The 12,458-nt window shown below is 42.6% G+C and overlaps 1 protein-coding gene across 1 annotated transcript in view; it reads left to right on the top strand.

The window, feature by feature from the left end:
* The first annotated feature begins 439 nt into the window (after positions 1 to 439).
* PREX2 (phosphatidylinositol-3,4,5-trisphosphate dependent Rac exchange factor 2) overlaps positions 440 to 12,458 on the top strand; it is a 338,025-nt gene continuing 326,006 nt past the window's right edge. The window contains exon 1 of the mRNA XM_062188384.1: positions 440 to 580. Within this exon, the coding sequence (XP_062044368.1) occupies positions 440 to 580 (141 nt within the window). The remainder of the gene's footprint in view (positions 581 to 12,458) is intronic.

Below are 12,458 nucleotides of genomic sequence, written 5' to 3'. Positions count from 1 at the left end.
GTTAGCTGGCACGCAACACTTCCCCAGGGTTGTGTTTCCTTTTTCCTGAGATTTGGCGAAGGGTAAAGGGTCGGAGTCACATGGATACAAAGCATTTGATTAATGTCCAAGTCACCGCTGTGGCTGCCGGAGCAGCCGCTCCTCCAGCTCGGGCCGCGTGAGGCCACAGCAGCGCCGCAGGACACGCAGGGCTGGGACCAGCGCCCCCTCTCCGGGGAGTTTCCTCAACAGAGACCCAAGCTCCCGCGCCGGAGGTCCGGCCCGCACGCCCGCGCCCCCAGCCCCAGTCCCAGCGCCTCCCGGGAGGGTGAAGTCGCCCGTCCCTCCTCGGACTTTGCGCAGGCGGCAACTTTCCTTTCTGGCCGCCGGCGGCCGGCAGCAGCGGGCGCGCCGGGCAGCGCGCAGCACAGCCCGCCAGCCCCGCGTCCCGCCGCCCACCATGAGCGAGGAGAGCCGCGGGGACGGCCGCGCCGAGAGCGCCAAGGACCTGGAGAAACAGCTTCGCCTGCGCGTGTGCGTGCTCAGCGAGCTGCAGAAGACCGAGCGCGACTATGTGGGCACGCTGGAGTTCCTGGTGTCGGTGAGTGTGGCCCCGGTGCCTCAGGGTCCCGGCGCGGGGAGGCCGCGGGCAGCGCGCGCCGCATTGTCTGCGCGGGGGCCCCGGGACCCAGTCCGCGCGCGGACGCTGCCGGCAACCCCCACCTCTCCGGGTTTGCTAAAGCTTGGAGACGCGCTCAGTCGCCAGGGTCTTGGAGAGCTCCCGGCCTTAAAAGTTAGCTCGAAAGGGAGAGAGCTCCTGTCTGGGGAATCCCGGCTGCCCATCTCCCCTTAAGGTGCCCCTTCCCCGGTCTGCTCAGTTGCGCTGTTTTACTCCTCCCTCCATTCTCCCTCCCCGGTGGTGGTGGTTTTGCTTTGGTTTGGTGATGAAGGGTCTGGTCTGGGTCTGCCACATTCAGGTACAGGTAGTTACAAACAAAACAATACAACAATGCCCTCGCGTCTGCAGACTCTTGAACTGGTGATTCAAATAGTATGGCAATGAAGTGCCTTTAGTTACAATAATCTTGGAGACATGGGATTCTGGGCAGTGGGGTGGAGAACAGAAGGAGCAACCGGTCGTGATCTTTAGCAGCTGTTGAATATTAAAGCCACATGTGGCGCGCACCCCGTCCTGGTCCTACAGTGTCCATCGCCCCGGTTTAAATTTGTCCTCTGCTCAGTTCCTGGTCCTGTGCTCCTACTGAGCCCATGAGAGTGGTGTCATAAAAGTCGTTCTTGACAACCTGAGATGTCGTGGAAGCGGGCGTGCACTTTCTGGCTAAGTTTCGGCTTGACTTACTTGACGTCTGCTTTGGAAATGCTTCAGTCATTTCAGGGCAGGAAGGGCAGTAGTGAATGAAAGTTAACTTCTGAGGCATCGCACACAAGTTGGATTTTTTTTTTTCCCGATTTGCTTTTGATAAGGTAAAGAACCTGAGGGTTGGATCCCGTCTGCCCAGGTGCCTGAGAGAGCATCACTCATGATGCAGGAGTGTTAGCCTTCGGGATCTCACTCAGACCCTCTAAGCTTCTTCTCCTTCCACCACCCATGTCAGAGTTCCTGGTCAGAAAGGAAGGGTTTCAGATGTCACACTTCCTGCTCGGTTTTCTGAAGCCTGTAAACTTTCTGCGTAGAATCATGAGAGAGGAAATTCATTCTTGTATGGTAAGAAGGAAAGAAAAATGTCTCAAGTGATGTAACGTGTGCAGGTTGGCTTGAATCAGTATACTTGACCCCCCAATAGCCACATTCTTTGGAATTGTACAGATATTTGCTAGCATCCTTGTGATTGGTGAGAGAATTATAGAACACTTCCATGCAGGAATGACTGTCCCCAGAAAGCATGTTTTTAAGGAGATTTGACCTTTAATAGCTTCACTTTTGGTGTTTATGAAACTGTTAGTGACAAAGCCCTTTGACTTTTGAAGAAGCTGCATCATTTCTTTGAGTTACTCCTTTGTGAAGTACTGCGTAGAATGCTAATTTGCATAAATAGCTAATCGACACTGAATACCTATTTCATCATCTTTATTTTAAAAATATCAGTTATTATCTTAATCTTAACACCTGATTGTTGCAACCGAAAAGTTAGTACTACTATATAGCATTAGATAAGAAAGTATGGGAGGCATAAAATAAATTGTGTGTTTGTTTTCACAAGTATAATGCAATTTTATAGTTTCACTTGTCCTATTTCTTTCAGAAATTATGATCTCTTCACCTTTCCTTTTCTTTGCCAGTTATTTGTGCTTGCATATATGGACACACACAAATGCACTGCTTGGTCTGAATATCATCCTAAACAAAGTGGGTTCCAGCTTCTCTTTGGTCTTTAAATCATTCAACGCCCAAAAGATCTATTCATAATTCTTCATTTAATTTTCTTTTCTGTGTGTTAGAGCAACATTAAATGGGCAGATACTTTTACTTGGTCACCTACCAGGACCTTGCTTCTCCCTGATGGCTTCCTGCTGGCCTTTCAGGGCTCAGGTCACCTCCTGCTGCCCAGGCACGCCTTGCTTTGTTCCTGTTCTGCTTGGTGTTTACTTCTTCCACTGTACCCAAGGTAGTTGACACATTCATTGTTTACATTTGTCTCCTCCTACTAGACTGTAAACTCCATGAGAACAAGAACATACCTTGCTGGTCTGCCCAGCATTTTGTGTCACATTTGTGACACTGTAGCTGCTTAATAGATGCTTATTGAATGAATAAATGAATCGATCATTTCCTCCATCATCTTTCCCCCTACATTAAGATTCGTAAATCATCCATAAAATTCTAATGTCCTTTTTCTTCTATTTGCTCTTAACTTCCTGTAGCTTCACTGTGGTAAAGTGAGTTGAATTGCCACTTAGGGCGCTCGAGTCCCATACCAGAGTCATGGTTTGAGCCCTGGCTACTCTGCTTCCAATCCAGCTTCCTGTTAATGCATTCTTGGAGACAGCAGACAACGGCTTAAGTGCTTGGGTCCTGCTACCCATAGGAGGAGGCCTGGATTCAGTTTCTGGATCCTGCCTTCAGCCTGTCCCAGATGTGGCTGTTGTGGGCACTTGGGGAGTAAACCAGCAGATGGAGGGTTTCTCTTTCTTCCTCTCGCTCTTGTTCTGCCCTTCAAATAAATGAAAAATGAATTATGTTTTTTTTTAAAAAAGCAATAATTCAAATTAAACATATAGTCCTCGCCTTTAAAACAGAAACATGACTTAAATCAGGCATTGAGGTAATCTAGACTTGGCAATACACTGTTATTTCATCTCATGTATTCTGAGTTTTTCCTTTTAGATTATGGTATGGATAGATTATGTTATATAGATTAATTATTTTTAGGTCACAGATAACATGGTAGAGAATGACCTAATTTGCTTGAAGTTATGGTCTGTCTTTTCTTGGGAAACTGAATTTTGGGCTTCACATATTCTCAAACATTCTTTCTAAAGAAATGATTGTATGGACGTAATAGATACTCATATTTAATGTCTGAAGTCTGGACAATAGCAGGTTTCAACCTGTTTCCTGTTTGCAGTACGGTGACGTGGCATGCCGAGATCACAGGCCCTTTGAGTGGACAGAGAAAGGGCAGACCTGGGCCCTTGGTGGGTGTGCATCCTGTGCAGTTGCACAGGGTGTTGAGCGTGGGACCCCATGCTTGGTTTCATGGTCTGCTACTCCTCTCTTGAAATTCCTACCAGTTTTATCTTTCAACTTTTATTTTGCAAGTGAAGTCCGATGGGACAATGGTGCGTGAGTGGAACAGATCCATGACAGAAAACAGCTTTAGATTTCAGCACCTTTCCTAGCCGCACCCTCCCCCTTTGCTGCTTTTTGAACAAGGGACTTCACACGTTCATTTTGCACCATGTCCTAAAAATGGTCACTTTGAGTGACCACTAGTGGTATTCATGCAACATGACCAAATAATTTATTTTCTGAATTGGGACACTTCTGACAGTGAAAAGCATCACTCTTCATTGCACTGGGATACACACGTAAACCAGGATTGTTCCTGGCAAGCCAGAATATGTGATTATTTCACATTGCGGGCACATTAAGACAAAAGACATTGAACAATGTGTCTTGTCACGAACTCAAGATTTTGAAATTTGTTGTCCAGGCTGTGACCTCAGCTACCCTTGAATTTGAGTTCTGTCTGTGTAACTTCGGACATATTCCTCAGTTTCTGAAGCCCCTTTTTCTTCATCTATAAACTGGTAAATAGTAACATTTATCAAGGTTGCTATGAGGACGAGATGATACAGGCATTGGCCTTGACTCTGTGCCTGCTCACAGGAGGGCTGTCTAAGTAGATTATTTCATCTGATGCTGCACTTGTCAAGAGCCACTTGTGTTGGTCATCCTTAGATATAATTTCCATTTCTATTTTATCCTACACGCCGTTCTATGCCTTTGAGTCTGTTCTTTGCTTCTGCTTTCCATATTTCCCTCTGTCAGTATAGTCCTTCTCATGGAGTTCTTGTAAATGCTCAATAGACTTTAAAGCAGAACACTTCATATAGTCTATGAGAAGTCTTCAGAGAGTTCATGTAAATGCATATTATTAAAAACAAAAAAAGTACAGATTTCATAATTTTTTACACCAAAATAAATTTATCTTTTAGGTACATTTTTCTCAAACTTTTTGAAGTATACTTGTACATAACAAGAAACATAGTTAGCATGAAGCCTTGCAGTTGACACTAAGCAGTTGCATATTCACTATATGATTTGGCCTGGTGTATGAGTGTCTTTTAACTTTCTCAGATGGTGACCCGTGAACCTCCAGGGGCCCTTGCAGGGGCCTGGAAAGGGGTTGAGTTTTATGGGTAAGGGCTTTCCACCCTGGCTTCTCCCTCCACCCCCACCTTCCTGTGACTTATGCTTTTGCAAAAGCAGCAAAAAAAACCACTTATCTAGATGGTAAATTCCAGAGAGCAGGGATTGTGCATTTACTTCCTATGTAGGCTTTTCTTAGCCTAAACACAGTGCTTTGTAAATACCAGGTGCTCTGAAAAACAAACAAACAGGGAAACAAAGCAGAGTTTGAATGAATCTGGAAACAACTTTGTTCAGTCATGACCTGACTCTTTGAGAAGATGAATTTATTCAACACATTTGCTTAAGGCTTGGGTTACAGACAGAATTGTTTTCCCCTACCCTAATATTCATATGGTACACCTCAGAATGGAGGTATCTTTGTAAAGAGGGATTTTAAAGGGGAGGGAGTGATTAAGTTAAAATGAGGTCATTAGGGTGAAGCCTAATCCAACCTGACTGGTGTCCTCAAAAGGAGAGGAGATGTGGACCCAGAGAGAGATTCCAGGGATGAACATGCAGAGGGAGGACCACGGAGGGCACAGGGAGAAAGTGGCCATGTGTGTAAGACAAGGAGAGTAGCCTCTAGAGAAATCAAATCTATTGATACCTTGATATTGGACTTTTATTTATTTATTTGTTTTTAAGATTTATTTTACTTATTTGAAAGGCAGAGTTAGAGAGACAGGAAGACAGTGAGAGAGAGAGAGAGAGAGAGAGATCTACTCTCCTCTGGTTCACTCCCCAAATGGCCGCAACTTCCAGGGCTGGGCCACGCCAAATCCAGCAGCCGGCAGCTGCTTCTGGGTCTCCCCTGTTCGGCCATCTTCTGCTGCTTTCCCAGGTGTGTTAGCAGGGAGCTGGATTAGAAGTGGAGCAGCCAGGATTCGAACCAGTGCACAAATGGGATGCCAGGGTTGCAGGTGGCAGCTTGAATGGTTATGCTAAAACACTGGTCCCGATCTTGGACTTTTAGCCTTCAAAACTGTAAGGAAATAAATTTCTGTTGAAGCTTTCAATCTGTGGTGCTTTGTTATGGCAGCATGGGCCAATGAATGCAACTTCTGTTAGATACTGAAGCTGCAAAGAGAAGTAGGACATGGCTATAGCCACAATAAGCTCATAATTTAGAGGCGGGAGGAGCCGAGGGCAGAGATGATCACAACTTCGCATAGGAGGGGCAACCGCAGAGCCACGAGCAAAGCGGCAAAGGGAGTTCCTGTGTCTGGAAGTCAAGAGGAGTTCCAGGAAGGGTGGTGATGGAGCTGGGCCAGACTGGGTGGAGAGTAACCCTCCCCAAAGAGTGGCTTGTGCAGTGCGACCTTGGTGTGGAGAGCTTGGCGTGCGGCAGTTGCTGAAGCCTTCTTCAAGACTGGCAATAAATTCTGCGAGCCTTTTGAGTTTTGGTAGGAGAAGAGCTGTAGTCAGTTCAGTCTGAGAGGTGTTCCATTTTTGAGAATTCCGACTTTATAAGCTATGGGAAATTATGTGCGAGAACAAGTCTGAGGCCTCCAAGGTTGAGCCTCCACGAGAAGAAGTTGCTAGGCCAAGATTTTCTGAATCTCTGTCCATGGGGTTCATTTTGGGGTTTCTTCTCTTTCCTTCCTGTTCCCACTGCTTCATGGGGCCTCATTTCACCTCAAGAGGCCTCAGCTCATCCTCACAAGAGCACAGAGGAGCCTTCTCCTTACTCCTCATAATCTGGGGTGGGTTATAACCTTCAGAAAGTCACTACTGTTTATGAGTGGAGAGTACAGGCCAGTAATCATAGAAACTACACAGACCATAAACAGTCTCACTTATGCAATACGGATTTTTGCTCTTTCCAAAGTGATTCCGCTGTCAGAGTCAGCACACACTGCCCTGCTTTCCTGTTCATTCTGGGATGGCTCCCATTTGATCTTCCTGGCTGGGCAGAGTTACCTGGGCTCTTTATTTCCTAGTCATCAGCCCGAATGTGTGTACATGAAGGGTAGTATTAGGAAGCTGCCATCCAAACATCTAGACTCCCTCCTGTAGCAAACATACCAAGAACCAAATAGGGTTCTTTCTTAATTCTGATTTTTGGAGTATTTATCATATTTATCATATGGCTACAGCCCATCCTCTATAGTGTTTGCGTGTTTAAGCTTGGGATTTCATCTGCATAATTGGATTTTCTTCTAACACAGTGATCTTAATATAAGAATAGTACTTATTGACATTAGATTTATTTCTTGGTATGAGAATTCCATCAAGAGGGTTGAAGAACAAAAATGGGAATTTGGTTACCCATTAAGGGTTTCTGCCATCTGGGCAAGAAATGTGGTACATCTGATCTGAGAAGTAACAAAACCAGCCAACCAACCAGCGAGCCAACCAACCCCCAAATCCAAAACCAAATTGTAAAAACTCTAACACCCAGCAATGGCTAAACAGGTTTGGAGTAGAACCTTTAGTTGTGTTCTCCCTGAAGTGGAAGTTTAAATGAAGGATCTAGGGGGGATGGTAGGTTCCTGGTTCTGAAAATTAGATGAGTAGTGCTATTAGCCGAGAAGTGGAATGCCCGGGACTGAACAGCATGGGGTAGAAGAAAATGAATTCGGTTTTGGACATGTTGAGCTAAGACACAAATTCTGCTATGATTTTTGAAATTAGGTATGTGAAATTTAAGAAGGAATTTGGGGCGAAAGTGAGGGATCTAGAAAATAACTAGTCCTGTGTGTTGGGTCGCAACTAGTCCTGTGGATGGGATGGCATAGAAGGAGCAATTAGAAGAAGAAAAAATACACACTAAAGCTGGGATATTGGAAGGCCAGTGCTAAAAGTTACAGTGCATAGCTGAGTTTGAGCCGTCAAGGTTGAATCAAAGGAGTAGGAGAACGTGATAGTTTGAAAGCCAAGAAAGCATCTAGTTTGCAGAAGAAATGTCTCTTTCAAGGCTATAACTGTGGAGAAATAGGAAATGTGAAAACTGAAGGTCATTTTATTTGGCAATTAGAATGTCCTTGGGGTTTTAGCCTCAGTAATGTGTGTGAATAGAAGCCAGACTGTAGGAGTTGAGGCAGCAGTGGAGTTGAGAAGGTGGAAACCCATGGGGAAATTATTCGAGGAATTTAGTGGCAGATACAAAGAGAGAAATGGTTAGCAATGGAAGGGGGATGATTTAGTCTAGGAGTATTTGAGGATGATGGGTCAGTCAAAGGGAAAGATACATAAAAAGGAAGTTAAAGCAACTACAACAGAGCATTGCAGAAGGCAAATAGCATTTTTAAGGAGGTTATGGTCAGTGTCTCCAGGGCAAGCCAACCTGCTGTAGGACCTAGTCATAGCAAAATGTCATTGCGGACATTAAGACTAGGCAAGACTAGGCAAGGCGACACTTGTATGGGTTTAAAATTGTGCTGCTTCTCCAGGGCACAGCTTGTACAACTCTCTGGGACAGCCGGTGTGCTTTCTTGTGAATGCTCACTGCTCACCAGGAGCTCCGCCTCCACCCTGTGACAGGGACAGTGGGGGGGGGGGGGGCATTGCATGACAGAGCATGCATGGGTTAGGGATTCCAAGGACACAGATTAAATTCCTGCCACTGAAATTTACAAATGGTGTCACTTTGGGCAGACGACACAGCCTCTGTGTGCCTCAGTTTCCTGTTTGGGAAACATTTGATACTATCTCAGAGGGCTGACCTGACATTCATAGCAGCTGTTGTGAAGTCCTGATTCCTTGTCACTGCTTCCTCCTCTTCTCCCTCCCAACACTCCACATTTAGCACCGTCCCCTTGGTCTCTTCAACCTCATGGACTGAGCACTTGCTAAGGCCTGCTTAATGGACACATAGCCTGCTCCTGACCCCTTGCTCTGCCAAGCCGGGAGGCATAAGGGAGGTTTTCATAGATGGAGAAAGGTCCTGAGATTGACAGAGGGGCCTTTGGGAATGCAGGGGAGGGCAGGCCTGGGAGCCAGGAGGAGGCAAGGGATGCATATGTAAGGCCAGGGGCCAATTAGGGCAGAGGAAAGTTAGCGTTTCTACTGGGTGGTCTTTATTTTCTGTGAAGCCAAACTCCTCTTTCTTTCTTTATTTTTTTGTCTGATGTTCTGTTCTGGTTTTGTTTTCTTGTTTGTTCTTGCTGAAAGTTGAGTTGGCTTGAGAGGAATAATAAAGATTTGGAATATGCATTCTCAAGAGTAGAAAAGGGAACTAAACTTGGACATTGAAGGTTGGATATATCATTATCTTTGTACAATTAATTATTCTTTCAAATGTGACTTTCTTAAATACAACATGTACATTTAGAAGTCAAAATAGAGAGGTAAGCACCCGTGTTTTATTATATCTATTATAGCTATATTTGTGTCTTGGACATAATGGCAATAGTATTTTAAACCATGGTGCATATTTATAGAACTACCCTTTTACATTTAAGAAGCATGGATTTATCTGATAACATTGTATTATGATTTGCCTTAACAGTGTTCTGTTAAGTGTTCTTTTACTATGTACCTGGTATTACATTTTAATACTAAATAAAATTAAATGTGTTTTGAGTACTATTTGCTTGACTTAAAAATAGGAGGATAATTAAAAAATATTGGAAATAGAATTAGAGATGTTTCTTTTGTTTAAAAAAGTCTGAAATCCATACATAGTTGTAGTGCTTTTGTTTGCATTAATTCTTTAAAAATCTTACTTATGAATATTTAATTTAATGCACATATTATAATTTATTAAATAATTTAATAAATTTATTAAAGTTACTAAAATTCAAATTTGTTAAGGTTGTATTTATGACATTAAAATCAAGATCTTCTTTAATTTACAACATTTTAACTACTTCAAGTCATACAAATTCCAAGAAAGACATCCCTTAGGAGATGTGTCACTGCTTGAGTGTTGGTTGGGTCAGTCCATTGCATTTGGTCTAAGACTTCAATTCTGATTTAAAGAACATTGATAAGTTAAATTGGGGGTATGATTTCCAGATAATTCTAGGTTGTATAGATCATTTCAGACTTTAATTTGTTGTAGTCTAACCTTATCATATAGCTTAGTGTATAAAAAGAGTATCTATTTTGCTGGAGAATGTCTAAGCCAAGGACACAGTGTTTTCTCATTAATGCAAAATGCATATTTTCCATTAAAAGAGAAGCTCTTCACTTGAAGAGGTTAACTTGTGTAATACTTAAGAAATGACTCCTGGTTAAATTTAGAATACTGATATTAAAAAAAATCTTGAGTTTGTGTCAAGAATACAGCAATATAAAATGTGGGTGGGCATACATTTTTATTCTTTTTAAAACTTTAATTCTCAGAGAGAGTCAAAAAGAATTGGTATCTACTTGAGTTTGCTTTGCCACTTTGGCCATTTTAATTATCTTTTTAAGTTGGCTTCTGGCCAGTACTAGATACTTTGTAGATGTAACACATTTTTAGAGTTGTGCAATGAAAGTTGATGTATTCCTTTAATGTCTTGTAATGCCTCAACTTGGCCTTGGTTTTATGCTCCTTTTTCTTTGTGAGATTGTTGCCCCAAAGAAAGAAATCTGAAGATTCCAGAAATGACAGTTGCCTTTCCAAAGCTTTGTTTCTTTCAGTAGCACTAGAGGAAGATCAATGGAAAGACACTTTTAAACTCTATTCATTCACCTAAATGTTGCTCCCATACCCACATATTCCAAGATTTAATAATTGTTATTTTCTCAGAGATAAAATTATGGGGCTGGAGGAGACTTTCATTTTTCATTCTGTATATTCATATCATATTTGCCTTTGGATAACTTTAATATATTTTTATAGAGATAGATTTGCATTTATATATTTTCTATTTTTACACAATTTATTTGGAATACTCTAGATATAACTTTATTTCAATTTTTATTGTACTTCTTAATGGAACCTCTGGCAGACACTTCTAATCCCTCCAATACTCTACATTCTTTTCTTCTATAATGGAAAGAGCTTTAGCTCCATGTACGATTGTCCGGGTTAAGACTGCATTTCCTAGCTTCCCTTGCAGGGAAATGTGAGCATACGCACAGGTTCTGGGTGGTGGGATGTAAGTAGACATGGTATGGGTAATTTCCAAGGTGTGCCCTTATAACGGAAGAGTATGCATGCTCTTTTTCCATTTCTCCCTTTTCCCTGGATGACGTAGGGATGTGATGGCAGATGTGGGAGCAGCCATTTTTTTGTCTATGAAACGAGAGTCACATGTTGAGGATGACAGATCCACAAAGTACAGGGAGACCATTTCTTATTTAATAGCCAGGGGAGGGTGATTGGGCCAGCGGTGAAGATGCTGCCTGGGACACCCACCTCCCGTAACAGAGTACCTGGGTTCAAGTTCTGACTCCAGTTGTGATTCCAGCTTCCTGCTGATGTGCACACTGGTGATGACTTAAGCAGCTGAGTCTCTACCATGCGATGGGAGACCTGGATTATAGTCCAGGCTCCTGGCTTCAACCTGACCCATCCCCAGCTGATACGAATCACAGGCATTCGGGAGTCAACTGTAGATGAGAGATTTGTCTGTCTCTGCCTTTGAAATAAATAAAATAAATTTTAAAAATGAATAAAATAGTTTAGACTATCTCTGATAAAAAATGGGCCTGTAAGATGAATCAACATTTTTTTAACTCTGTCCTAAAATCATCATATTCTGATACTAAGTTCTTATTGACTTATGCAAATCATTAATAAATTGGCAGCTTTAATATATTTCTGCCCTTGTTTTGTGAAACTGAATACTCTAAATATTATTAGTTTTTCTTTATTCAGTCTTCTGTAGCTCATCTATGATTTTCCTGGATTAAAATAAAACTAGACTTTTTGTTTTTTGACCATAGTTTTGCTTTAGGGGATTTTTTTGTTTTGTTTTTTTAAACCTGTACTTATGTATTCTTTTTCTGAAGACCAGAACTTTTTGTGTTTATTATGTATTTTTGTAGGGATATTTGTTCAGCTGCTTTATCACAGAGCAAATAACAGTAGCTTAAACAATGCAGAGGGATTGTTTGTGACTAGGGAAGTTAAACGTAATTAACACAGCCTTTTTATGTCCTTTCTTGGAGCTTTGATTATTTAATTTTTTGACATTTAGCAGCCCAGATAAATCAGGTCAGTCAGAGACCCTTGTTCCTTCTACTTTATTATTGCAGGATGCCCTTGTGCTGATTAATTGTGAGTCTGTGGGGTTGAGAGCCTGGCATCAGGATCTTATGTAGGTTTCTGCAAGTGGTTCCTGTGTGTAGAAAAGGTGGGAGGCCAATATTCAACTGAGTTGTTGTTGTCCATGTTGTTAGAGTTAGTTTACCAGTAACCCTTTCACATTTGAGCCTAGTGGAGAGACTCTGTGTGTGTGTGTGTGTGTGTGTGGACACACGAGGAAGAAAAAGTGGAGGGTAAGCGTTTCCTTTAAGGATGGACCCAGAAATTACAAACATTTTACTCTTGTCTGTATGGCCTAGTCTGGGTAACATGGACAAACCAACTCTAACTGAGTCCGAGATAAATATGGTAGCTAGTTGGACAGCCATATGCCCAGGTCACACTTGGGGAGTCCAACAATAAACAAAGAAGTGGAGAATAAATATTGAAGACAAAGAATTGGCTCTTCCACATTCTGAA

The sequence above is a fragment of the Lepus europaeus genome, chromosome 4 (genome assembly GCF_033115175.1).
Source record: "Lepus europaeus isolate LE1 chromosome 4, mLepTim1.pri, whole genome shotgun sequence".
Lineage (NCBI taxonomy): Eukaryota > Metazoa > Chordata > Mammalia > Lagomorpha > Leporidae > Lepus > Lepus europaeus.
The sequence above is the reverse complement of the archived record's forward strand: the minus strand, read 5'-3'. Positions and strand labels throughout refer to the sequence as shown.